General features: G+C 35.4%; 1 protein-coding gene across 2 annotated transcripts; it reads left to right on the top strand.

The window, feature by feature from the left end:
• Window positions 1-27,016, top strand: LOC127855472 (protein mono-ADP-ribosyltransferase PARP14-like). Of its 2 annotated transcripts, none has more exons than XM_052391061.1 (18): window positions 1-84; window positions 2,573-3,746; window positions 4,447-4,790; window positions 5,878-6,114; window positions 6,688-6,841; window positions 7,249-7,486; window positions 7,885-8,199; window positions 8,403-8,481; window positions 8,707-9,468; window positions 9,628-9,683; window positions 9,976-10,206; window positions 10,422-10,643; window positions 11,718-11,763; window positions 12,014-12,177; window positions 13,119-13,281; window positions 14,125-14,261; window positions 14,556-14,727; window positions 26,441-27,016. In XM_052391061.1, the coding sequence occupies exons 3-18, from the start codon at window positions 4,466-4,468 to the stop codon at window positions 26,722-26,724; spliced, it is 3,585 nt and encodes a 1,194-aa protein (XP_052247021.1). In that variant the 5' UTR covers window positions 1-84; window positions 2,573-3,746; window positions 4,447-4,465; the 3' UTR covers window positions 26,725-27,016. The 2 variants fall into 2 exon arrangements, with proteins under 2 accessions (XP_052247021.1, XP_052247020.1); XM_052391060.1 differs by having other exon boundaries at window positions 14,122-14,261.
• Window positions 27,017-27,384: the final 368 nt, after the last annotated feature.

Genomic DNA, 27,384 nt, shown 5'->3' with positions numbered 1-27,384 from the left:
GGATTTCCCGGCTTATTACAATTAAATCGAAAGTGAAACACCAGTCGATCGATACAAGCGATTTTTGCAAAGACATATAACAAGGTATGGGTTTATTGTTCCTGAGTGATGTTTTTACTATCTGTATGTGTTTTGATACTATTTATAAGTGAATGTCCTTTTTAATTTATAGTTAAACCAGCTCAGTTTGTAAGATGTATACAATTTTAATTTAAACTAACTTTCATAACGAAAGATGTTGAAGAAACATTCATATTTTTTCGCTATATTTCTCTGGTATTCAGTGATATTGTTGTATTTGGTTGCGTAGATGTACAAGTAGTCATACATTTTGTCAATACTTTGCTCTATTATTTACTGAAAATTGTTTCGTATGAAGTGTACATTAAGGAAATAATCAACCATTTAAGTATACTGTTGTGTTATCATATTATATGAATTGTTTAGTGTAAAGTTATGTTGTGTTATCTTTTTATCATACAGATACCTATTTATTAGAGTGTACACGATATGGTAGATTAAATAATATATTTTAATTTAAAGGCCTTTTGAAATTTTGATATATCATAACACAGATTGAGTGTATTTTCAGAAAATGTAAAACGTTTAAGTGGAAAATCCCGGTATTTGCAAATACTTGATAGGCGGTGTTTTACTTTCGTGCTTCTGTTTGTTTAATACTCAAAGCGTTATACTCAAAGGCGATATTAAAAAAATATTAATTAATTAATTTCAAAGTGATGTTTTCAAATGATTTTTTTTTCTAATTATTAGTTAATCGGGTTATATTCACGTCTTATTTTTAGCATAGTTACTAAGGTAATAGATTGGTTACGATTTAAAAGGTGGCGATGCATATGAGTCATTTTACGTTTTTCAATCTACAATTTCAGTGTCAATGGAAGATCATTTATACACACTTAATAGAACAATTTTTACTAATAAAAGTGCAATATCCGACACGATGTAAGTTATAAAGTTTATACGGCACAGTCATATCAATCGATCTGGCTGCATATTTTACAAATGGGTTTATAGTTAAGACCACACTTGTCATGGAAACTATTATATCTATTTAACATTTCAAAAAACGTGTGTGGTCTTTTGCAATCAATTAATTATGGCTTACAGATGTAAGGATATGAATCCAGTCTAAACATGGCATTTGTGAAAAATGTATTTTTGTATAAAAAATTAAAAATGTATTTTTCAATAAGTGTACTTATATTGTCATTTTTATGTTTTTAATGTAAAACATATTTCACAAAGTATATTTAATATTATGTACAATTTGAAACCTCAAACAACACAAAATATATAAAACTGTTGTATATTATGCTTTAATATATTTTTAAAGCACACCGAACATGTTGGCATATCCAATTAAAATTATGTCATATAGTTACGGATTTCGATATATATGGATTTTTCCAGAAAATTTAAATGTAAATAGTTTGCTTAGTATGTACAAAAAAAGTGTTTTTTTGCAGTTTTACACAAAACTCATTCGAAAATGAAAAAGTAGATTTTTTAAAATAAAAACAAACACTTTAAAACATTTTTTGAAGTCGGAAGATAATTATACGGAGACGCACTTATAGAAAAATTTTTCGTAGGTTTGGATGTTAAACCAAAAATTTTAAGTCGAAACTGACAGTCACCATCAGATTGTTAGCTAGTATGAGTTAATTATAATGTTTCTTACTTGATTGGGAATAGAATGCCTTTTTATCTGTAAGAATTGTATTGCAATAAGAAGAAATACTTGTATAATTTGTATTATGGTGGTCCACAAATACACACCCATTACCATGATTACGAAATTATTACATGAAAACCAATACCGATTGTAAGTATAACAACCCATAGGGTGTAGTGCTTCATGTAAATCACTTACTTTTAGCGATTTACTATTAATTTGAGGATATATGTTTTGAAAGTGTTGTCACGAACAAGTATATTTAATTCTTCTATTCAATGTGATTGTGTGTTAAGTATGCTTCGTGTAATCAACAGGAAACTAAATATTTAAACAATTTCTGTATTTGGCTGGATCAATTTTTTAATATTTCTGATTCTCTTTCCCCAACTATACATTGCTATTTTACAAAATTTTCTTAAGAGAATCTGTATAATTTATTAGCAATTTCTGTTTCCGTATTACAATAGAGGTCGGACTACTTTTCTTTGCTTACATTTGTACAACCTGCTTCAGAAATATACAATGGGCGAACTGTCTTAAATTTACATAAATACGTCGTAAAAACTGTGTATATTTTAATTATTATAGGACGAAAATGTATAGTATGCGTTTTTGGTGTTCTGTTCTGTGAGGTTCTAGAAATTATTTTAGTTGTTTATTATATAATAAGAAACATTGAAATCGATGCCGTCCTCTTGTACGTTGCCACTAGAAACAAAAAACTCGTCTGGTAAAAGTTCTTTGAATGCAATATTTACATATTTTTATAAGAACATATTTACGCATAGAATACTTGCATTTTCATAAGTTTTTGAATAAGGGGGTAATTAAAATTTCATTTATTTATGAGACTTTACCAACTTTTTTCAGGTTGAACGTTAAATCGCAAAAGGATACTGTGTATAAATATATATAAAAATGACATCACGTTAGGAGAGACATCAAATTACAAAACTATATTTGTGTATATGGCGAAGCGACCACTTGCTAAACAGGCCAGAATTGCGAAATAGTATGTGACCTTACAAGAAAGCTTACGCGTCTTAGTGAAAATTGAAACATAAATTCACGATGTCTAATCAACCAGCACAACTTAAAGGAAATCCGACATTAAGTGAGACTCAGCAGTCAGTCCAAAGTCAAGAAAATAACGCGGGAGCACAACATGTATCGTCTTTTCAGCATAGCCCAGAAGGTATTTACATGAATTATCAACAGGTTCCAATGTCTGCCACTGCCTCATCCGGGGCGAATCAGCAAACGAATGGGCAGTCAACGATGCCATTGCCGCCAATACAAGGCTATCCCATTCAACCAACCATGAGTAATGCAATGTTACAAAGATATCCATTGCAACATGGTTTGCAAAACGCACCCTATTTCCAACCACTTGCGTATAACCCCAACACAACAACTGGTGCAAATCCAACTAGCGGACCCATAGTACCACCTATGCAAAATTACCATCAATACAATTATCCTTCAGCAGTGACAAACATTGAAAACGTCAGTACGAATCAAGGTCAACACGTTCCAACTCAAGTTCAGGCTCAAATATATCCGCAACTGACTACTCCGTACGGACACATGCCTTATGGACAGTATCCATACCAAACAGTCCCAATTTACGCAGCACATGTACCCGGATTCGGACACCAGACTGTTCAAGCACATGGGGCTCCGTTTGGCTATATTCAACAACAGCCGCACCAATTCCCCGTCCCCCTGATGTATGGATACCCGCCTCCAGTACATGCTACATCACAACAAAATATAATTCTCCCAAGCCAAAATAGCATTCCACTATCCGGACGAGACCAGTTTGAAACAGATTTGTATGGCCAGAAAGATTCGATATCTTCTTATTCTGATTCGGATGGTGAATCAGTTACTGACAATACATCTTTATATGTAAAAGGTTTAAATAACGCATCGAAGGATCAATTAAAAATATTCTTTGAAGACGAAGATGGCGTAGCTGGACATGTTCGTTCGGTGACCTGCAATAGTCGAGAGGCAAAAGTTACGTTTCACAGTTCTGCAGGTACGTGAATAACATCATTGGTTGTTTTGCCCATTTGATCACGGAGTGCTTAATCGTGAACTTTTTATTTGTGACACCGTCCGTTGTCTTACGTCCGGCGAAAACATTTTAATTCCTATGGCTTTCATATCTTAAAACAATCGATTGTCATGACAATCAAAAGCTTACACAATAGCTTAGTTAAACCGTCTTCAGAAAATGAGGATTTTATTCAAATACTTTTACATAAATATATCATGGTAACCATATACCTAATTGCTAAAGTACTTAATATCGTTAGGCAATTACTTTCCATAGCAGCAAACTGTTAATGTTGGAACAAGATTGTGTACAGATAACTGTTGTTGAAATAGAAATCAAGTTTTCTTTATTATTAGTTTTTCTCAACATATAACATCAAAAATAATTTTGTAACAAATCTCAAATATGGCATTTTAGTGTCGTTTCATGTTAATATCCAGTAAGCCACCCAGCACCAGCATATTTTTGTTTTGAAGAAAGCTATTTTCTATTCACACAACATGTGTTACATATTTTTATTCTCTATATATTAACAAATATAACAATGTCGCAAGTTAAAAAGCTTGAAATGACTATTTAATGTATCGACCTTGAATGAAACATACGCACGAATACTGGTCATGTCTTAATGTTTTTCTCAAGCAATTTATGGTCTCGATAAAGTATTTTTTGTTTTAAGATGTAAAAAGGTTTTACGAATGGCGGCAAAGAATGGAGGAAAATTGTCAGCCAAGAGTTTAGGAAGAATAAAAGTTCTTGCTTACGATCCGAGAAGGCACCACATAGAGTGCGAAGCTACTGATATCGACAAAGTTGTCGAAGATTCCGGTGAAGACAGTCCTGAAGAAAATGACAAACAGAGTGGGAACAAACTTACGGTATTGTTAATTCAGAGAGTGCCTCCCAAAACCACGGACGAAGCTCTCAGACTCTACTTTGAGGCAAAACATAAATTGGAACCAACAACTATTTACAGGGGTGATGCTGAAGACGCCGTACTTATGGACTTCCAAACCAGAATCGGTAAATATTACTGTTATTTTGTTGTTGTTTTATTATGGAGTTGAAGATTTTTAATTAGTTATGTACGTGTATTAATTCTAGTTACTGACTGCTTTATTGTATTTGATTGTTCACATTATTTAAACATAATTTTATTGATAATGCTTTTCTCGTCGAAGAAATGGTTGACACAGTTGTACATCAGTCAATTTCTTGCTCGGTTAGGCTGTCGGACGGTCGTTGGGATGTTCGATCCGCAGACCATTTCGTTTCTACAAGTTATGTTTAGTATGCTTCAACCTACCGTATAACAAAAGTCAGGTTTGTTGCTTGGAAGGAAATGAAGACTCCTGTCCATTTTAAAGTCAATAAAGGTCAATGCCACAGGGGCTTGTAAAGTTTCAGTACACAGGATCAATAGTCATTTGTCATTTCAATATCCAAAATTATCATCTCGTAAGTAAAAATTCAATGCAGATATAAGATCTTTGGGAAATGGGACACTATTTCCGCAATTATTTGATATACTATGATACTGCCTTCTGAAAATGCTTTCAAGAATCTCATCACATAATTTAGCATGTGCATGTTTGAAGTTTAATTGCTGGCTTATTGTTAACAGTGGAGAATTGCAAACGTTTACAATTCATGCAATGATTGGGGGTGGGGTCGCGTAACAACACAATGTACATATCCCTTTTTCAATTAAAGTGATATCATGCGCATATTTCACTATTGAATTGAGCTGAAAAGAATAAACAGGTCAAAAGAGTTAGTTAAAATGTGGTAACTGACCAATTATCTACAACTCATCTTGCTACCAGTTGTTTATACTAGTTTATAAAACTAAATTTAGATTCACATCGTACATCGAATCATTTCTGTCGTCAATTGTCAAAACGTCAGAAAGTACGGTTGATATTCAAATGCATTATTTTTCTCTTTCCGGGATATTGTTTTATTATGTTGATGTTGCATTAACAAATATAAGTGTATATGAAGTGAAAACACCAAACAATAAACAACGGCTGCGATAGACACCTATAAACATAGCATATTCTGATAGATGCGCATCATATCACTTTAATGTTTTGAAATGTCAATATAGATATACGGCGCATTGAAGATGATTGCAAAAGGTTCAAGTGTTGTGGCAACGAGTTAAAGGTTGACGTGGTACCGGCCTGTATTTGGATCAAGGTGTGGGGATATGGCACTGATACCAGCATCGACTTGTTAGAAAACTACTTTGAAAACAAGAGAAGGAGCGATGGTGGCACCGTAGATAACGTGAGATTCCTCGAAAATGAAGACGCAGCAGTTGTTACGTTTAAATTTGAGTCAGGTATGTTCTTACTCATAAACAATGTAGTATTGAAGTATACATATGATATGTAGTAGAATTGAAATATAAATCTGGTAAAATGTAGCATTCAACTATGAGTCTGGTATGAGTTGGCATTGCCGTGTCAGTCTGGTATTAAGTAGCATTTAAATATAAATCTGGTTTATGGCATATTTTAAACATAAGTCTGATGGGTAGTAGCATTATAATATATGTATAACATGTAACAGAATCTCAATATGAATATGGTATGTGGTGGCATTGACAATAAGTCTGGTATGCGTAAGCATTGAAATATATTTCTGTTTATGGTCGCTTAAAATATAAATCTTGACAGACGATGGAATCAATATATTTGATCAAAGGCCTTTGGGTTACATCTGTACTTCCATTAAAATATGATTGAAATAACTGCCGCGAGAAAACTTTAAAGGGTGTTTATACTAGTATTTCTGTTGCGTTCTCGTGAGAAAAAAAACAAACATTTGTTCCTCATCGCTTTACGCTCTTAACTGATTTGCTTTATTTGACAATTAAAATGCAAGTTGGTTTATGAAATCGTGTAAATTGTAGATGCGCGCGCTGTGTGTGCGAAGTCCCACCATACTTTGAAAGAAAAGCGATTACACACCGTATTGTACCATGAGCGCCTGTTCCCAACCAGACAAAGGGTTATTGTTATTCCAGAACCGATCGAAAAAGTGGTCGACAACAAGACAATTGTTCAGTATGCTATTTTTATTTCTTGAATATTGTCTCAATGCATCCGATTTGGCCGATCGGCTATCGCAGTGGTTGGTAAACTATGTTCTTGCATAGGCAAAAAACTTTAAAACTTATTGATGTTTATGTAATATGTCTGAATACTTTCGGGTGAATGTCCGGTTAACATCCATTCACTTTAGATTTCTTATTAACTCAATTTGTATTATTCGCCATGGTCCATTTGATCAAAATATTAAACAGCGAGTTGGTACTGTTTTCAAATATGTAAACTGCAAAGTCCTTAATAAATTAATATTGTAAATGTTTGATGTTCCCTGAGTTTTTGATCATATGATATTGACTTGTTTTTTAAATAACAACGACATGATAATGTTTGTCTTAAAATGCGCGCCGTTTCCTTTTTTAAAGACTGTTCAGCAAATCCGACTACTTTGAAGAATCATGGAAAGGAGAATCTAAAGAAATATTCGGTAAACTGACGTTTGTAACCGAACAATCCCTGTTGAAAATAACATTGCATTGCAATGTTAGCCCAAAGGAAACAGATGCTTCGCTTAAGGTACAAACGTGGTTGAGTAATGGCAAAACATTCTTGGACAACAAATTGGCTACCATAGATGTGGAGTCGATTGATATCGGTGAGAAGGTATGCATTTAATTTGACATGTTAATGCCGTTGCGAGCTTAAAGATTGATTGACCTGCCACTCAAACAGTTTGATTGTACAATATCATATACCTGTAAACTGTATTTTAACGTAATAATGGATTTGTTCCTTTTTCCATAATATTTAATTCAACATGAACAACAATGACGTTATATTTTTACAATTTGATTGAGAATTATCACTTGTAAGGGCGTCATAATGTATATTCTAGTAAAACGACATATTTTTTTCCTAAAATACAGATTTGACCGGATATATTTTAGCACAGACTAAACGTTCTACCGATTCGCAATCATAATTTACGTGGTAATACAACGTATTTAATGGTATTGATAATGATAAGTCGAGATTATTTTCAATGTGATTTACTCGTGTAGGTTTTCAAACAAGTTCGAGAGAAGATTGGCGAGATAAATGTTGCGGAACCACACAAGTTGGTATTGAAGATAAATAATACCAATTCTTCAGTAGATATCGTAGGAGAAAGGAAAGCAGTTGCTGATCTCCGTCGTCAAATAAAGGCTATTGTCGAGGAGCAACAATATACATTTGAACGAGATAACAGACAAATAACTGAACATGTGGCTCTAAGAGAGCACGAAGTTACGTTGCTAAGACATCGAGCTGTCAGACAGTCTCTCGATGCGTCAGACGTCGACGTCAAAATTGAGGCTGAGGAAATCAAGTTTACAGTACGACTTTCAATTTCCGTGTACATAATTAATCTTAGTTTTTCGAATGATTGGAATTTTTGGCCTGCTTGTGTTAAATTGAAGAAAGGAACAACAATTGTTTTTGATAAAAATTAACTATAACATATATAACAACAGGTTTTGTTTGAGGGATAAGCTCACATGTAATGATGTAATGCAAAATCGCTATCCCTCCGTTTTAGGGGAAACGTCCAGACGTTCAACTTGCTTTGAATAAACTTGATGATGCAAAGCGTAACATGAGACAAGTACAGTTGACAGGTACAGTATTCATGCACACAGTGTTTTTGCTCTTTTAGCTTTAATTTGTCCATATAGGTATGATATTATTAAAGAAAATATTATTAATAAATAACATAACACCTGTTGATTACTATTTTTAACTGCTAATATTTGCCCTTTTTGGCGTAAACAGGATGTTTCAAAACACAGAAGAGTCCATAATGAAAATTATTTGTACTAATTTATATCTTCATTTGTTGTCAGAATTCCAAGATATTGTTAAAGAGCTTCTAGAAAAGGAGGCTGTTAGATCATTCGTGGATAAAGAAATCGAGAGTACAGGAGTTACAGCGCTTTGGAAAACGACATCGAACGGCGTAGTTATGTTCACATATTCGTTCAAAAATGAAGATATTGATCGCGTTATAGTTAGATTTAGGTCTCTTCTCCGATTTATAACTGTACCGCTTTCAAAAGATGAGCATGACGGTCTGCTGAGCACCGAGGGCCAGTCATTTAAAAAAAGTCTCAATGATCAATTTGATATCGTGATAAGCGTTTCTGACACCAGCCTACAATATGCTTGTCTGAAGAAAAATGCTGATGAAGTTAGGACGGAAATCGAGAAGTTCTTACATAACTTTCGCAATCAAATTCAGTTTGTAGAAACTCATCCAACCAAATGTAAAGTATTAAAAAAGTACTGTGCCACAAAGCTTAACGGTATCGCCAAGAAGAACAATGTAAAAATTGAACAAACGTCCCAAGGTCGGAGATCGGGTTTCGCGATATCCGGAACGGCAGAATGCGTAGATAAAGCAAACGAGTCTATGGTTCGACTTGTCCGAAATGTTAAACAGCTTCGTCTTGAATACAAATGGCCTGGGTTTCAAAAGTTCGCTATGCAATCGAGCGAGGGTCACAAGGCAATTGAAAACATTGAACAAGAAGAGAAATGCATAATCATAGTTGAGGGTCAGAATTTTCAGAATGAACGAAAATCGACTGAAAAAATAGCAGTTCAACGTAGGTTTGAGCATTCTTGCATTGAGTTAAGTAATTATCTGTACACATGTCGTTTGAACGACACTTTTTTGATGTATAAAATATGTTTTTCAAGAAGAATATTAAACGTATTTTTTACAATTAACAAAAGTCAAGTTATGAATCGTTATTGCCTTACAGTTGCTGGTGGAATCAAACTCAACGTACTGATGAGAGGGTCAATATTTCAAAAGCAGGTACGAAACTAATGATTCTATTGATTATAAGAAAATGATAAAACGTAGTGTTAACTTAAACCGCATTATCTTTGAAACAACAACTGTTTTACTTTAAAATTATCTCTTTGTTTGACGTTATGTATTTGAATATGGACTATAAAGCAAACTCATATTGACAAGAGCTTTCTTCAAACGCATTCATTTAAAGCTGATCATTAAATCACACCAGGACATACGGATTGATGTATTTACTGCCATTTTGACATTTATGTAGAATTTGTAATCCTTAAACGCATTGTGTGTATTTAAGGCCGATGTTATAGTGAATTCAACAAACAGGGATCTCGACATGTCAAAGGGAACGATGTCCAAACAGCTATTGAAAGAGGCAGGCCAAGGTATCCAGATAGAGTGCCAACAGAAATATCCAAAAGGTATTCGGCATGGTGAGATTGCTGTGACATCACCTGGGCGACTGACTTCATACAAACAGATATTTCATGTTGCACTTCCGCGTTGTCATGGTGACCAAGACGTAAAGGTTATTTATGAATTATTTGTCATTATTTTTTTAAGTTTTAATGTTTTCTAGGTACTACTTCATTGAAATTACATCAATTAAAATTGTCTCACATATGTATGTTTCATCGATGAACATACATCGATGAACATATTAATTCATAGCTTTAACATGTATTTTAATGTTAATAGTTTGGTGTGTCCCTTATCCGGTTAAGGAAATATTGAATAATACAGGGTCTACGAAAGTATGTTCGCACATGCATGCACGAGGCCGACAAGAATGGTGCTCAGACTATTTGTTTCCCGGCCCTCGGGACAGGCCGTTTGGAATACCCCGCTGATGGAGTGGCCAAAACGATGGAACTTACCATTCAGAACTTTGGCCAGGATAACCCTAGCTCGAGCATCAAAAAGGTTTTCATCTACATACATGAGTCAGATGAAAAAACGAAGCAAGTAAGTTAAAAAGGTTTTCATCTACATACATGAGTCAGATGAAAAAACGAAGCAAGTAAGTTAAATTGAGATCTCGAAAAACTATAAAGCACATATTGTAAATCATATACTAAAGATATCCTCAATATAGTTTGTGTTTTCAATATAGTTTAATACATCACTGAAATACCATAGTGTTTTTATATATAAATATTTGTTATTTTAAATCAATATGTAATTGTGTAGCATGATTCTTTTGACACTAGCCTTAACGTGTAGAAAAAAATAAACACCTGGTTATTTTAATAAAATATGAAATGCTCAAATAAAACCTAGATAATGTATTACTCAAATGCTTTTGATATTTAAAAAGCATATCATGCATTAGGCATAACACGGTCGAAGTATATTGATAGATATTGTATGTGTTTCCCGAGACTAAACCGAGAATAGAAACTTTAACATGTATTTTCGAAATTTGATACATTTTGCGAATCTGATACGAAACAATTAACAATCATAAACAATGTTAACTCAAGTTTCAACACAATGACATGAGGGAGCGAAATATTCACAATAATTATTATAAACAATGTGAAACTCAAGTTGGAACACAATGATACTTTTTATTCGAGGTGCTTTGGTTATGTACAGGAAAATATTGCTAAACATTAAATAATGTAGTAATTCACTCGAAACAGCAAAAGTATATACTTACAGATATAAATGATTAGTTAATTCTTAAATCTTATGTCGTAGCCTCTATAAATTGGTATGGTCAATCCAATGCATTAAACAGAGTTCTAGGTAATGATTAACTGATGCTTATTTACTTATTAAATACTTTGCTAGACATGACTACAATGAGTTTTCATATTCAAACTAAACATGTTTAAGGGTGTGAGTCATTTGTTCATAAAATCATAAATAATTTAAAACCAAATAGAACACAAACGCTATCACAAAGCATGAAACTTAGCGAAACAAGCGGTATGGGGCATCTTACAAAATACAGGATATAAAAACTGGTTGTAACTATTACGGTTTATTTTAAAAACATGAACATTTACTTTATAATGTGTTTTTATGCTATAGTCGTTTAAGGACCATTTTGGCAGTCCTGTTGCAGCAGCAACTTCAAGTAAGTTTTGTCATCAGTGTAACATTTTGAACATGCCCTTATTTGATCGTAACGTCATTGGAATAATAAGCGTAACTAGGAATTTATTGTTCCAGTCTTTATGGTTCTTTAAAAAAATATTTGGAGGAATATTCCTATTAAAGTCAACTATAAGACACGAAAGGGCACTTAAAAGTGCAAATTATGTATAGATTGCAGAAATAAGTGGCATAATTTGCAGTCTTTAATCATACCAATCGTCTGTATTTAGCATCAGACCGGAGGTCGAGTGACGGAACAAATGCAGCCCAGTTGACGGTGTACTTTCACAAGGAGCAGTCGGAGCAGAGAATCAAAAACAAAATTGAGAGGCTTCGTCGTATTGACGAGATCTTCCTGTCAGCATCTTTGATTGAAAAGTTGACAGAGGAAAAGGTAAATAATTTGGAAAACTAAAAATATTAGAATACGCCGTAAACGTTTGACAGGGACTTACAAGAGTCACGCTGTCGGTAGGTCCGATGTTTGCTCGGTTTATCATATAACATTTTATACGTTTGATAAGGACAATTCTTCTACATTGTGCTAGCTTTATAAATTTGAAAGCTGTAAGCACCATTAAAGTGTAGATGTTCAGGACACCCGTTTGAACGCTCAGTGATCCTTACATGTCTGAGTTATGTGCTTTTTAACTTGGCAATTTAAATGAAAGAAACATAAAAATGTTCTAAGTTTGTCAAGCAATCGAATTGAACTTTGAAATGTGTCATGAACATGAAAATTAGATGATCAAGACCTTTGTAATGCCCAGTTTTAAACACGTTTATTTTGTTTTGTGCCTTAAAAATTTTAATGCAAAAGCATACACTGTTCTAAATTAAGTGAACTCTTTCTTAATTTCTCAAGTGATTGAACTCGAACTATAAATATGTCATTTCCATGAGCGTAGATGTGCAAAACAAAGTGTTTACATGCAGTTATGTATCCTTAAATGTTGTCGTGTGCATTGTTGTTATGCATGTCACAAAGCAATTTGTGAAGTTTTTAGTAATATTTGACATATGTCTACTTGTATTTAAAAAAGTATCAAATACGGGTGTCAATATGTGTATAAGCACAAGTCCTTTACTAGCATATGAATTAAACAACATACTTTAATCCTGCTAATAAATACATGTTCACGTTAGCGACTTTCCCCAGTATAGTACTTGGACCATACCGTGTAATATAATTATGTTATTATTTTTCCGTATAGGGTCTGTAAAATCTTAAATGTAATGCACTATATAAAATCAAATTTTCCGTGGTTTATCAATGATATTTGCAAAATATAGTGGTTATGAACGTCAAATTATCATGTTGGAGATCTTTATCAGATGAAAGAAGTGTATAAAATCGCAACCCCCAACGATGTGAAGGTGAAATGCGAGGACAACAAAATGAAACTGTTCGGCTACGGAAAGTCAGTGGTTAAGACGAAGTCTGCTCTTCAAGATTACTTGAAAAAGTTGGACGACGGTCAATCTGCATCAGCTGCAGGTGAGAAATAGTTCATATTATTAACCCATTTATTTTAGTGGACTCTCCCATCCTTCTTAATTGAATCAATTTATTTCCAAAATTAGGGATGTCTAGTATTTTTATTTCTATATTTAGAATATTTCTTACAGAAATTCCTGTAAGAAAACAGCGCAGACCCTTATGACACGCCGCATCATGCGGCGTCTTATCTGGGTCTACACTGTTTGCCATGGCCTTTTTTGTAGACGCTAGCCATAATTGGGTTAAATAATAAACACAACTTTTGTGGATTTGTTAGGTTTTGATTGTCATAATGTACATCTTATATTATTATTTTAATGTTTCCTCTACGATATTAAATGAAAATTGTATGATATATCCCTATATTTTAATTATTATTTTCTATAAACATAAAGGCATTTCTTGTTAATATTGTCAGAATAATTATAATATGTGGGTATGCTGTCACATGGTTTTTATTTACTTGCTTTTAAACCTCCTTGTTTCCCTTTGCCTAAACATCGAACATTTTGTTTTGCATTTAAAAACCATTCTCATAGCCATTTAAATTGTATTACACTCAAGTTCAGAACTTTGCATATTATTTTCTACCATGTTACAATGTATATGTGCGACAAAAATGAATGTTTTTATTCCTTTTTGCTCATTAATTTAAGTGTAAACGAGTATTATAATTCGGGAATTGAATGGATTATGATTTTTATTTTAGATATTTTATCATATGAACGTTATTTGAAAAGTGTTACGTATTTATGAGTTATTTGACACTTACTTATTGAATGGCATATCAATGTTATATTACAAAACGTTTGCAATATTATTAACCCTTATTTTAAGCAGTTCAATTTCCTCCAACTTGGGGTAAGATGACAATTAACGATGCCCCGAAAAATGTGCCGCTGGTGGCGGGTAGCACCGATTACACCACAGTTGCTTCAACATTTAAAGGCCAGTACGCAGCTGCCAATATTGTACAGGTATAGATGACCGTGTATTTTATGAAGTGTGCGATCGTGTGTAAATGTGGTATGTAAAAAATTAAATAGACATTGACTCAGTGCGTATCATGTTGTCAAACAGGCTGATAACTAGAAAGCTACCAACGTGTATCCTCATTACAACGATTTAAAAATGTCGTAGTTTATAACTTAAATGAGATACGATATTTACTGCTGCTTTTGGTAAATGAGTTGACATCTTTTTACAAGATCACCATTATGCCATTTAAATAATACTCAAAGTTAAGCTTTATATTTGAACCTTATTTACAGATCGATCGCGTTCAAAACCCACAGCTTTATATGCAATACCTCGCGAAAAAGAAACAAATTGAGAAGACCTGTAGCCGACCCAATTGTGAACAGAAGCTGTGGCACGGCACAAGGACTCCTCAGATTGCGGACAACATTTGTGCGAAAGGATTCGACAGAAACTATAATTCTGGTAAAACACGTGTATTGTACTAAAATTGTGTTGCACCAGTCTTGCCTTTCACCGTATAGTTACACCATAAGACGTTTTGAAATTAACCAATTAATCCTATTTAGCCTTTTTATACGCCCGTTTTCAAAAAACGGGACGTATTATAGTTTCACCTTGGCGGCGGGCGGGCCGGTTGGCGGGTGGGTGGGCGGGTGGCGTCCACAGAAGTGTCCGCTCTCTAATTTAAATAGTTTTTATCCGATCTTCACCAATCTTGGTCAGAAGTTGTATCTATACAATATCTAGGTCAAGTTCGAATATGAATCATGCCGGGTCGAAAACTAGGTCACAGGGTCCCTTAGTGCATTTCAAGCATTAAGCATGGTGTCCGCTCTCTTATTGAAGTAGTTTTCATCCGATCCTCACAAAACTTGGTCAGAAATTGTATCTAGACAATATCTAGGTCAAGTTCGAATATTGGTCATGCCGGGTGAAAAACTAGGTCATGGAGTCACTTAGTGCATTTCTAGCATTTAGCATGGTGTCCGTTCTCTAATAGAAGTAGTTTTCATCCGATAATCACCAAACTTGGTCAGACGTTGTATCTAGACAATATCTAGGTCAAGTTCGAATATGGGTCATGTCGGGTCAAAAACTAGGCCACATGGTCACTTAGTGCATTTCAAGCATTAAGCATGGTGCCCGCTCTCTAATTGAAGTTTTTTTCATCCGATCTTCACCAAATTTGGTTATAAGTTGTGTCTAGACAATATCTAGGTCGAGTTCAAATATGGGTCATGCCAGGTCAAAAACTTAGGTCACGAGGTCACTTAGTGCTTTTCAAGCATTTAGCATGGTGTCCGCTCTCTAATTGAAGTAGTTTTCATCTGATCTTCTCCAAATTTGGTCAGAAGTTGTGTCTAGATGATATGTAGGTCAAGTTCAAATATGGGTCATTGTAAAGTTATCATGTTGTCCAAAACCTTTAAACCGGCGTATCTTGTGACAGTTTGGCACTCTTGTTAGCCGATTGAGTACATAGGTTGAAACATGCATCCTTTTTATCCTATTGGGATGAAATATTAAGCTTATTTAGCCTATGAAGCAAGTTTGGGACAAAGTTGAAGAATATATAAACCTTATGTGCATTCTTCCCATGACGAGTGGATATACACATTTAAGGGCCCTTTTCGGACAAACAAGAGTTATCCCCCGGAAGCGACCTAGTGCATGCTGAACTCCCGCTGGCTGCCTGTTGGGCTCATCTAGTTTCGGCCCGGGTTTTTAATTAGGGTCGGCGTCACCTACAACATATTAGCGAATAAGGCTCTAATTGCATGGCGAGTTGGTATGCACCTTTAAGGGCCCCTGTCGGACAAACAAGAGTTATTCCCCGGAAGCGGCCTAGTGCAACCTGAATCCCGTTGGCTTCCTGTCGGGCTGATATAATATCGGCCCGGGGTTTTAACTAGGGTCGACGTCACATGCAGCCTATTTAGCGTATGTATTATACTCTATTGACATGGCGATTGTGCATGCACTTTTAACGGCCCCTTTCGGACAAACAAGAGTTATGCCCCGGAAACGACCTAGGGCAAGCTAAACTCCCGTTTGCTGCCTTTCGGGCTGATCTAGTTTCGGCCCTGTATTTTAATTACGGTCGGCGTCACCTACAGCCTATTTAGCGAATTAGGCTCTATTTACATGGCGAACGGGTATGCACCTTTAAGGGCCCCTTTCGGGGACAAACAAGAGTTATCCCCGGAAGCGACCAGGTGCATGCTGAATTCCCTTCTTCGGAGCCTTTCAATATACAAAGATTAACAATTCTTTCAAATTCAGTTAAAAATACCCAATACTTTATAATTATGAGACATGTTTGGCTTGCTTTAACTGAAAATTGCATATTTTGTATTCATTTTTTTGGTAATTTACAGGACAGAACAAAGGGTTTTCATCCTTATATGTTTATGTAAAACAAGTGACCCCCAGTGCTAGGCAAGTTTCGACATCAGGGGCATAATGTTAAATAACCTGACATTATGTTCTATACACTAAATGTGGAATTCACGTCCATTGCGGATTAAGTTTATCAGTTTAAGTAAAATTAGTAAGCCTTCGGGCCCAGGGGTCACTAGTTTTACTTAAACCAGTTACATCCAGTAAGGGAGAAACCCTCTATGGCAAAAAAAACAACAACATATTTCCAAACATTGTAACAAAACACAAAAGTATGACTCTAAAGCGAGAGCTAAGAATAAATAAATATGTATGGCGTTCACTCCAAAGTACTGTCATACACAGCATGTGCTCGAGTACTGTATTAACAGATATTGTTTTGCAATTTTGTGTTCAAGTTGTTTAAAAAGCAACGAGTGTTTCATTACATTTTATTTGAATGATCAAATGTACCAAAGCATTGCTATTTGGCCTATTATGTGTTTTTTAGCAGCCACTCAATATTGACACTGAATGAATAATACTTCAAATGGAATTGCACTCAAAATCATAACAAAATAAAGCTTTTAATCTTTCTTATTGGCAAACGTACCGCCGAGGTTCAATGATGTACCTCTTCAAACCAATTAGCTCTGGGCGTATATCTTTAATTTACGGCTGCAATTGTCGTGCAAAAATATTTTGACATTCAACGCCTTTTCAAATAAAGACCAAAACGTTTGTAATGATAGCACGAAGTCTTTAGAATTACGAATATGTATGCGATATAATCTTTTCATCTCCGTTGCTTTTAATTTCTTTTAATTGCTTGCAATACTCAAGATTCCATCCCTGAAGGTACTATGCATACAACATACAATCCAAACACGGTGCATGCCTCAACTAAAACTAATAAAAAAATAAAAAAAATAATTAACAAGATATCACACAACTCAACATTTGAACCGTATTTAAATTTTAAAGAGATGTTTTGGAATTAACATTCCAAATAGATAATTAATTTAGAAATATAATAACAATTATTTATACTTGTTAGAAAAGAAATATTATGAAGAAAGAAGTTTGTTTTTATATTTCATTCTTGTCAGATAAGTGCCATCATGCACAGTAAAACACGGCTTAACGTTCATTATGAAATGCATTATGATTTCTGAATTTCACAAACTATTAAAAATGCAAAATGTGTTTTTTTTTTAAACACAAGCGTTTCCAAGCCAATAGTACTATAGCAGTTTAACGCGTTTCTAGCATATTTTATTATATCGCAAAAATTAATTTAAATCTTAGTTGTAAATTTTAAACGGTTTCAAATAAGAAGATGAGTCAAACAGATGCGTTCTTTATTTTTCTTACCCCAACTGTTCACATCAACTATGATTGGCAGTGATTAAAATCTGTTGTTTACAAACAGCGGCTTTAAATAAGCGCCGATTCTTTTAAAATATGCTTAAAGTGTTAAACTTCTTAGACGTCCACATAAGGGCTTTATTCTGAAAAGGTGATATGTCCTATTAAACAAGACAAATATGCGATAAATCCCACATGCCGATAAAAACACCAAAGCGTTGCAAAGCATGTGATTGATCTTACTATTTTATTTCAAGGTCGTCTATTTTCAAAACGATATAGTTTACCACCTTATATTTTTATGCCTTCGATCGGACCGTCCGTCCGTCTGTTTGTCCGTATGTCTGTCCGTCTGTCCTTCCGTCACACTTTGCGTTTAGGTTTAGAAAAATGCTCATAAATTATATGCCCCTTCACATAGCAACTTGATATTTTGCATGCATGTGTTACTCATTGAGCTGCACATTTTGAGTGGTGAAAGGTCTCGGTCATCCTTCAAGGTCAAAGGTAAAAAAACATGTATCAAAGCGGTGCAGTAGGGGGCATTGTGTTTCTGACAAACACATCTCGTGTTTAAACCTTGGTTTAAAATTGCCAATGCTTGCACATAGGCAAATTTCGATCACGCGCTCAGTATTGTAAAAGGAGGACACACCGGCTTGTTTTGTTACATTAATGAATCCCGACGAGGCGTTGATGTGGACTTTTCTTTTATTTGCATCAAACATATATCCTTTCTTTCAATATTGTTGTATGTGTATAATGACTCTGTGCTAATCATATCCCAACAATGTCCGTTATAACCTTATTATTTCTTTGACGCCAACAGAGTACTTCGGTACACATGGTTTTTCTCAACTTGTATGGACACAGAGTAATTATAATCATGTAATTACAGAACATATTTCGTTATGTTGTTTATGCTTTTTAAAAAGCAGCATTACCTGTCCAAACAAATTTAGCAATATACCTCCACATACAAATATTATCTCTTTGTGTAGTTATAATGTATCTTTTGGAGACCTATTTAAGTATTTGCATACCTTGTAAACCTTCTTTTAATACTTGACTAGGGAAACTATTGCATCAAAATGCGTGTTATTGAGCAGGTAAGTTCGCACATAGTCATTGTTTAAGACAGTGTAAAGTGCAAAATGGAATAAGGGATTAAAGTCATTTTTTACTTCGGAATAAGTTAAGCATGCAGCAAAAGGTTCGGATATCCGAGGGTTAATATCAACAACAATTAACAACAACGCACTGCTAATGGAACGTCGGCTTTAGCGTACCATTGCCGAAGCGTACCACTTAGCAGACTGAAGCGTACCTCGCTACAGTGTTATAATATGTTCTTTTCTGTATAGTCAGTGCATGTAATGATAATAAATGTCTAACGCGTATTGAAACATTTATAAACATATCAGTGACATAGTGCGTGAAGAAGATGTCGATCCGGATACATTGGAAGAATTAGAGAAAGCAATTAACAATATAAATAAGGTTAAATCGGCCGATATACATGGTCTCACTATTGAAAGTATCTTAAACGGTGGAAGAACTGTGTGTTACGCAATTCTTAAAATATAAAATGCCTTACTGAAAATTGCTTAAGTACCCAAATGTTTGAAAGAGGAGTTTAAACGCCGGTGTTCAAACGCAAAGGTTGTAGCCCAGAAGCAACCAACTATAGAGGAATCACAAGTCTACCAGTGATAGAGAAGCTACTAGAAACTGTCATCAAGTTAAGAATTGTATCAGTGTTGGAGGAACATCAAAGTGTTTACCAAAGAGTGTTTACAGCAAACACTTCCCCACTTCATGCAGCACTTATCGTGGAAGATATTAACTAGAAACTTTAATGATAATGGAGAATCAGTAGATCTTATAATTTTAGATGCAAAGGATGCTTTCGAAGTAGTCGATCACCACCACCTACTTCGTCGAATATACCACCCAGGAGTAAATTATAAAATCTGGTCAATTATAGACAGTATTCATGCAGAAGCGACTAGCGTTGTGAAGTGTGCAGGGTTACGTTCTTAGCCATTAAGCGTACTGCAAGGAGTGCGACAAGGAGGTAATCTCAGTACAGATATGTTCAAAGTGTATATCAATCAATTGCTGAAACGTATGGAACTCCCAGACAATGGTTGTTGTATTGGTTAAATACGTTGTAACGCAAGTGCTTGTGCAAACGATGTATCTATAAACTCTACCAAAAGTAACGAAACGGCAGCTTTGATTAGTTTGGCAGAAGATTTCGCCAATTGCGATAGATACCTACTCAAACCAAATAAAAAAGAAGCTCTAAAAGTATATCCAAATAACTGTAAATCAAGAACATATGAATATTTTAAAATCTATGGTAAACAGATCACAAACTCCGAAGTCAGCACTCACCTTGGTCTTAAAAGAGCCAAAACCGTGAACACTGCAGCGTAAACCAATGTGGATCAAAACATCCAGAAAGCGAGGCGCACAACTTATAGATTTATATCGGCCTGACTGAACGGTGCAGGGGGCCTCGACATTCCTACTACTTTACATGTTTTTAAAAGCTTTGTATCGCCAGTGTTGGACTATGGTCTTGATATTATCCTGCCACGTAAAACTCTAATGGAAAGACTTGAACTTATTCAAGAGAGACTATTAAAACAATTATTTGTTACCTACAAACACCTATGATATCGCAATATATGTGATATGTGGACTATTACGAGTAGAGGCGCAAATCCATAACAAGCACTAGTTCTCTTAAGTAATGTGTGTAATCAAAATGAAAACGCAGTAGAGCGAAGGATGGAAGTGAGACAATTGACAGTTAAGACTGAAAAAAGTAATAGATGGTTCATTGAAGTGAGACGCCTATGTTGGTGGTACGAACTTGGTGAAGCAGAAGATCAACGGAAAACACCTGTAAAGAAAGAACAATTGAAAAAAACAGTTAGTAAATCGGTCAGTTTTTTAGACCAACAATTTTCTAGACCAAGCACAACATGTGACAAGTCTTAAAAACCTAAACCTGAAAGCAGTTACTCCAGGAAAACCACACCCACTACTTCAACTACCTTCAAGCTTGTCTTATGATGCAAACAGACTATTAGTGAAGCTGAAATGCGTGAGTGACACATAAATACTTAGTAATCGAGCGTCGTTCAACCAAAATCATGTCGATCCCACCTGTCTTCTGTGTAACGAAACTCTAGAAACATTGAGTCATTTTGTTTTGAACTGTTCATAGACATCTGAAATACGTTAACCTATTATAGCCGACATTCGTTAGGAAATCGAGCGACTGATGCCAAATACATGGGACTCACTCACCACGTACGAGAAAGTACACACAATCATAGACTGTTCGGGTTTAAGGCACAGGGGTAAATTAACATGAACAGAGACACTGAGGCTTCAGAGTGTTGAGTTTCACAGTAGAAGACTTCTATTTACCTTACATACTGAAAGATATAGACACTTACAAATATTAAACGTCGTAAAAAACAAGGCTACATCTGCGATGCACTCTTATTAGTATGATATAAGTAGAAAGGTGACGAAGAAAAGTCGCGAAATAAACAATCACTTTGACGTGCTTGTCACGGTTGGCCCATAAGGGCTGTTAAGACGAGGAATTCAGAATTGACTATAATATTCGCAGGAACAATTAAATCTTCCTTAGGAAGAATTCAACATTCATACGAAGATATAAAGGCGCGCGTGAAATGTAACGCGTATTTTGATTGGTTGTTATGTTTAGCAGAACCCTGATTGGTTATAACATTTGTAGGAACAATTAAATCTTCTTAAGGAAGAATTCGAAATTCAAATCAAGAATTAAGATGACGCGGCTAAAATGGTCATAAGTCGCGAATTCCTTATGAAGATTTATTATTTCTAAGGAAGATATAAATCTGTATATCTTCTTAGGGAAGATTTCGTGACTTTAGATGCTTCATCATATTCCGTCTCACCCCGACGATTTACTGACCCAGCACTGTAAGTCTCGGGGATGCAATTTACCGACAAAGCGTTCTTTTTACTGGGGAAGAGAGTAGTCTACATCAACCTACACTGAGCAGTGTTACATCATATACTTCAAAGAGGCGATGATGTTGCCAAGGTTTTGATAGATTATGCTTAAATCAGCCAGTGGAATAAATGAAGTGGTCATTCGGATCTATTTGCGTGATGTAAAAGGTCATTTAAGGTGAAACGTTGGGTTAAACAGCTTTGCTCAGTTACTACTTTAATGCCCCAGCGGGTACTCTGTGTACAGAAAATATACAAACACGTACCCGGCCAATTTGGACTGTAACCGAGTTTTATTCCGGCCAAAATCCGATGTCATGAACGCGCTACGGAAAACAAAACAAACTTCTCTTTGAACAAAACCTGCCTAATCATGCTTTTTAAGTAGGAGTTGCGATAATATAGAGTCAAATTTACAGAATATTGACATAAATATAAACATACTTAATTTGAAAATAATTCGCCGACAACGGTCAATTTCGCGTAAAAATTTCAGAATATGTTTCGCACCCGAGATACATTAAAGTATATTTCAGAGTACCCGAGGTACCTCCAAGTAGTACCCGAGCCGAAAATGAACAATCGAACATCAGTTAGTTACCCTAAACGTAGGTAACCAAGTACCACATGTGGTACCAATTATAATGATAAAAGTCATTTAAATTTTAAATTAAAAAAACTCTAACATGGATAAGGTGTTGTCATAATTAATAAGAACAATCATTACCACATTAATCTGTTACTTCTTTTCGAAAGTTTTTTCCTCCTCTGCTTTATTAACATGTGTTTTTTTCATTCCGTTCAAATGTTTTACACGCGTTCAAACTATTGTCAAACTGGCTATATAAAAATTAGTCCCGCACTCTGGATCAGCAGACGATTTTTTACTTTAATCTCATGGTGATTTCCGGAGATAGTTGATGTATCATGATGGCTAGTCTCTTAAGATAAAATCAAATCTTGTTAGTCCCAAAGCGGCCATTTAAGGTGCATACCCACTCGCCATGTAAAAAGCGCACAATACGATAAATAGGCTGTAGGTGACGCAGACAATAATTGAAAACCCGAGCTGTATACCCACTCGCCATGTTAAGAACGCATAATACGCTAAATAGGTGACGCCGGACCTAATTAAGGCCACGACTGAAACTATATTGGCCCGACATGCGGCCGTCGAGAGTTACGCTAAATAGGCTGTATGTGTCGCCGACCCTGATTAAAATCCCTGGCAAAATTAGGTAAGCCCGACAGGCAGCCGATGCCAGTTCAGCGTGCACTATGTCGCTTTCGGGGGATAACTCTTGAATGTCCGAAAGCGGCTCTTAAAGATGCATACACACTCGCCATGTACATAGCGCCTATCACGCAAAATAGGCTATATGTGACGCCGTCCTAAATTAAAACCCGGGCCGAAAATAGATCAGCCTGAAATGCAGCCAACGTGTGTTCAGCGTGAACTAGGTAGCTTCCCGTGGGATAACTTTTGTTTGTCTGAAAGCAGCACTGGATTTGCCCGACATGAAGCCGACGGGAGTTCCCGTAGGTTGTTTCATGAGGATAACTCTCGTGTGTCTAAAAGCTGACCTTAAAGGTGCATACCCACTCGCCATGTACATAGCAAATAATACGCTGAATAGATTGTGACGCCGAACATAATTTAGACCCCAGGCCGAAACTTGATTAGCCCGACAGCGAACTGATGGGCGATCGGCGTGCACTAGATCGCTTCTGGGGTAAAAATCGTGTTAGTCTGGAAGCGGCCATTAAAGGTGCATACCCACTCGCCATGTGAATAGCGCATAATACGCTAAATAAGCTGTATATGACGCCGACACTAATTAAAACCCCGGGCCGAAACTGGATCAGCCCGACAGGCAGCGGAAGTGAGTTTAGCGTGGACTATGTTTCTGCCGATGGGTAACTTGTGTTTGTCCGAAGCGGTCCTTTAAGGTGCAAACCATCTCGCAATGTAAATAGAGCATCATGTGCTAAATAGGAATGCAGCCATCGGGAGATATGCATGCAAAAGGTCGGATCCGGGGTATAACTCTGGTTTGTAAATGTAAAAAGCTCCTTGTACACAATAATTTGTATGTGATGCCGACCCTAATTAAAACCTCTGGCGGAAACTAGGTTAGCCCGATAGGCAGCCGACGTGAGTTCAGCGTGTAATAGGTCACTTGTCCGCAAGGGGCCATTAAAGTAGCATGCCCACTCTGAATATAAATAGCGCATACTACGCTCAATAGGCTTTATGAGACGCCGACCCTTATTAAAACCCCTGGCTGATATTAGATCAGTCCGAAAGGCAGCCGACGGGTTGTTCATGTTTCATGTTTCAACTTATGTACTAAACGTGTTAAATAGGCTAAATAGGCTGAAATGGTGCTATATAGGACAAAAAGGCTAAACATGATGCATGCGTTAACCTATATACTCAGCTTGTTAAATATGCTATATATGCTGAATAGGGTGCTTAATAAACTAAAATCTAAATAGGATGTCTGTTTTAACATATGTACTAAACTTGCTTAATAGGCTAAATAGGATGCTAAATATGCTAAGTATGCTAAGTAGGATGTATGTGTCAACCTATGTACTTAACTTGTTAAATAGGCTGAAAAGGCTGAAAAGAATCCTTAATAAGCTAAATAGGATGCATGCTTCAACCCATGTACTTAACTTGCTAAATATGTTAAAGAGGCTGAAAAGGATGTTAAATATGCTTAATAGGATGCATGTGTCAACCTTTGTACTAAACTTGCTAAATATGCTGAAGACGGTGCTAAATAGGTTCGATAGGATGCATGTGTAAACCTATGAAGTTAACTTGTTAAATAGGCTGAACAGGATGCTACATAGGCTAAATAGGCTTAATATGATGTATGTTATGACATATGTACTAAACTTGTTTAATAGGCTTAATAGTGTAAATAGGGTGAATGTGTAAACCAATGTACTTGACTTGTTAATTAGGCTAAATAGGCTGAAAACGGTGTTAAATAGGCTAAATAGGCTAAATAGGATGAAAGTTCTAACCTATGTAATAAACTTGCTAAAAAGGCTAACTTCACACGCGTCACCATATGCACTACAATTCCTGTTCCTTATATATCCTCATTCTGTTCTCACATTATAAATATACCACGACGGTGTGTTCTTAACTGTTTGGAACTATATGCATCGTGTAAATTTGGAATTTAATTAAATACCATATTTATAAGCTGAATTATTCAAGCTAGCGATACATATACAGTGAGACTTGAACTGCAGACGCAGAGAAACCTTATTAACCCATTTATGCCGAGTGAACTCTCCCATCCTTCTAAATTGGATCAATTTATTTCCAAAATTAGGGATGTCTAGTATATTTATTTCTATATTGAGAATATTTCTTACAGAAGTTCCTGTAAACAAACAGCGCAAACCCTGATGAGACGCCGCATCTCATCTGGGTATATGCTGTTTGCCAAGGCCTTTTTTCTAGACGCTAGGCATAAATGGGTTGATAGCAAACAACCAACTGCAAAACAATGTATACGGCAAGATACACACGTATATAAAAATGCATAAACATGAATAACACTGGGGTCACCACCTTGGAACGGTCTATGCGAAAGCATTATGGGCTAAAACCGGTTTAAAGGACATTCAGACGTCAAACGTTGACCAGAATTATTTACAAAACATTTAAATAAAATGAATCATCGTTAACGAACGCTTCAAATTAAATATCAATAAAGGCGGTGTTGTTCATTAAATATCCAATTAAGTGTTCAATAATTATACAAACCATGCCTCAGAATTGTAACTTTCTTTGACATGATGATATTAAACCAAAACGAATATTAACTACATCTGTTTTTCTTTGTTTAAAACAATATTTAGAGACATAGCATTGCATAGTTTAACATTTAGATTATTTAAATGTCCAAATTACAAAGCTGGCTGTTTATGTTTATCGTTAGTCACACAAATTAGTTTCAGGTGTTTGTTTCAATTCAGTAAAACATAAAGCTCATTACAATTAAATTAGTATAACTAAAACGAGATTAATATCATTACAATCATTTAAACAGTAAATATGAACAGAAAATGTCCTAAATACGTAAGAGTATATTATTGTTTTATGTGAAAAGTGTTCCAACGTGTCTATTTGGTATCTGTTTAATAATAATGATATCCTATGTATATTTGGCAAGCTTTGCGTCTCAAAGTTGAGACAATGTTCCTAATGCAGGATGCATGCATATATTTTAAGAAATCGTCAAAACATATGTGTATGTCAAAGTAGCACTTAGCGTCTTTACATTCAAAGCTGCCGTCGATGAACATTTAGTCTTTGTAACAACTTTTATCAAGAATTGGAACTACGCGTAGCTTTCTTCTCTGTGTTCTGTAGGCGCATCCATTGGTGTCGGAGTATACTTCGCCGTCAATGCAACCATGTCGGCCACGGGATACACCGCCCCTGATGCTTTAGGCCAGAGGTACATATTCTATGCCGATGTCCTCACTGGGGACTACACCGTAGGTTCTAGCAATATTCGTGTACCACCAGCGAAGGTCCCTGGAAACAACCTGGTGACATACGATTCTACCACTAACAATGTGGCTGCCCCAAGCGTGTTTGTGATATTCCACGATGCACAAGCGTATCCGACGTATAAAATCACGTTTAAGTGATAAGTTGATGCTTAGCTAAGCAAATGCTTAATGTACAAGAATCGGAGAAGTCATCAAAACAAAGGACAAATCACACCTGATTTTAATGAATATTAATCAAACGCTTGAAAAAATATTTGATGCATAAACATAACGACATAATATTTTATCTAATGTACTATTATTAATATATTTTTTCTGTGTTCATTGCATTGGTGTTTCTCGTGTAAGGTAAAATTGATTTAATTGAAGTTAAACTGCCATTTTGTTTTTTGATTTTCAGAATAAATGCTTTTTGGCCATTCTATACGTATACATGATTCTATACTTATGATACTTGTAATGCCATGACAACATTCCATGTATTCGGAATTCCAATGTTTGTTTTTATAGGCTTGCAAAACCGTTGGAAATTAATGCAACTTTACGTGTTCATACATTTGAATGTTCTTGCTATACTCATAACATAACATACATGTTAATGCATTTGTATGTTCTACGTCAATTAACTAAACACTTAACTATGAAGTAAATATTTCGGATTATAAATTTCATCTGTAAAGTGATGAGAAAACAAATTACAAAACAAAACGAAATGCAACCACAAAACCTTCTTTGATATCAATATAACTTGAACATTCAATTCGTTTGTTCACTATATTTCGGTGTGCTATACAATAA

The sequence above is a fragment of the Dreissena polymorpha genome, chromosome 13 (genome assembly GCF_020536995.1).
Source record: "Dreissena polymorpha isolate Duluth1 chromosome 13, UMN_Dpol_1.0, whole genome shotgun sequence".
In the NCBI taxonomy this organism is placed as follows: Eukaryota; Metazoa; Mollusca; class Bivalvia; order Myida; family Dreissenidae; genus Dreissena; species Dreissena polymorpha.
The sequence above is the reverse complement of the archived record's forward strand: the minus strand, read 5'-3'. Positions and strand labels throughout refer to the sequence as shown.

Coding starts and splice junctions, on each gene's coding strand:
- LOC127855472 (XM_052391060.1), top strand. CDS start 4,466: ATGGCGGCAAAGAATGGAGGAAAATTGTCAGCCAAGAGTTTAGGAAGA. Junction 4,791..5,877: donor GGACTTCCAAACCAGAATCG/GTAAATATTACT, acceptor ATGTCAATATAG/ATATACGGCGCATTGAAGAT. Junction 10,644..11,717: donor CAGATGAAAAAACGAAGCAA/GTAAGTTAAAAA, acceptor TTTATGCTATAG/TCGTTTAAGGACCATTTTGG.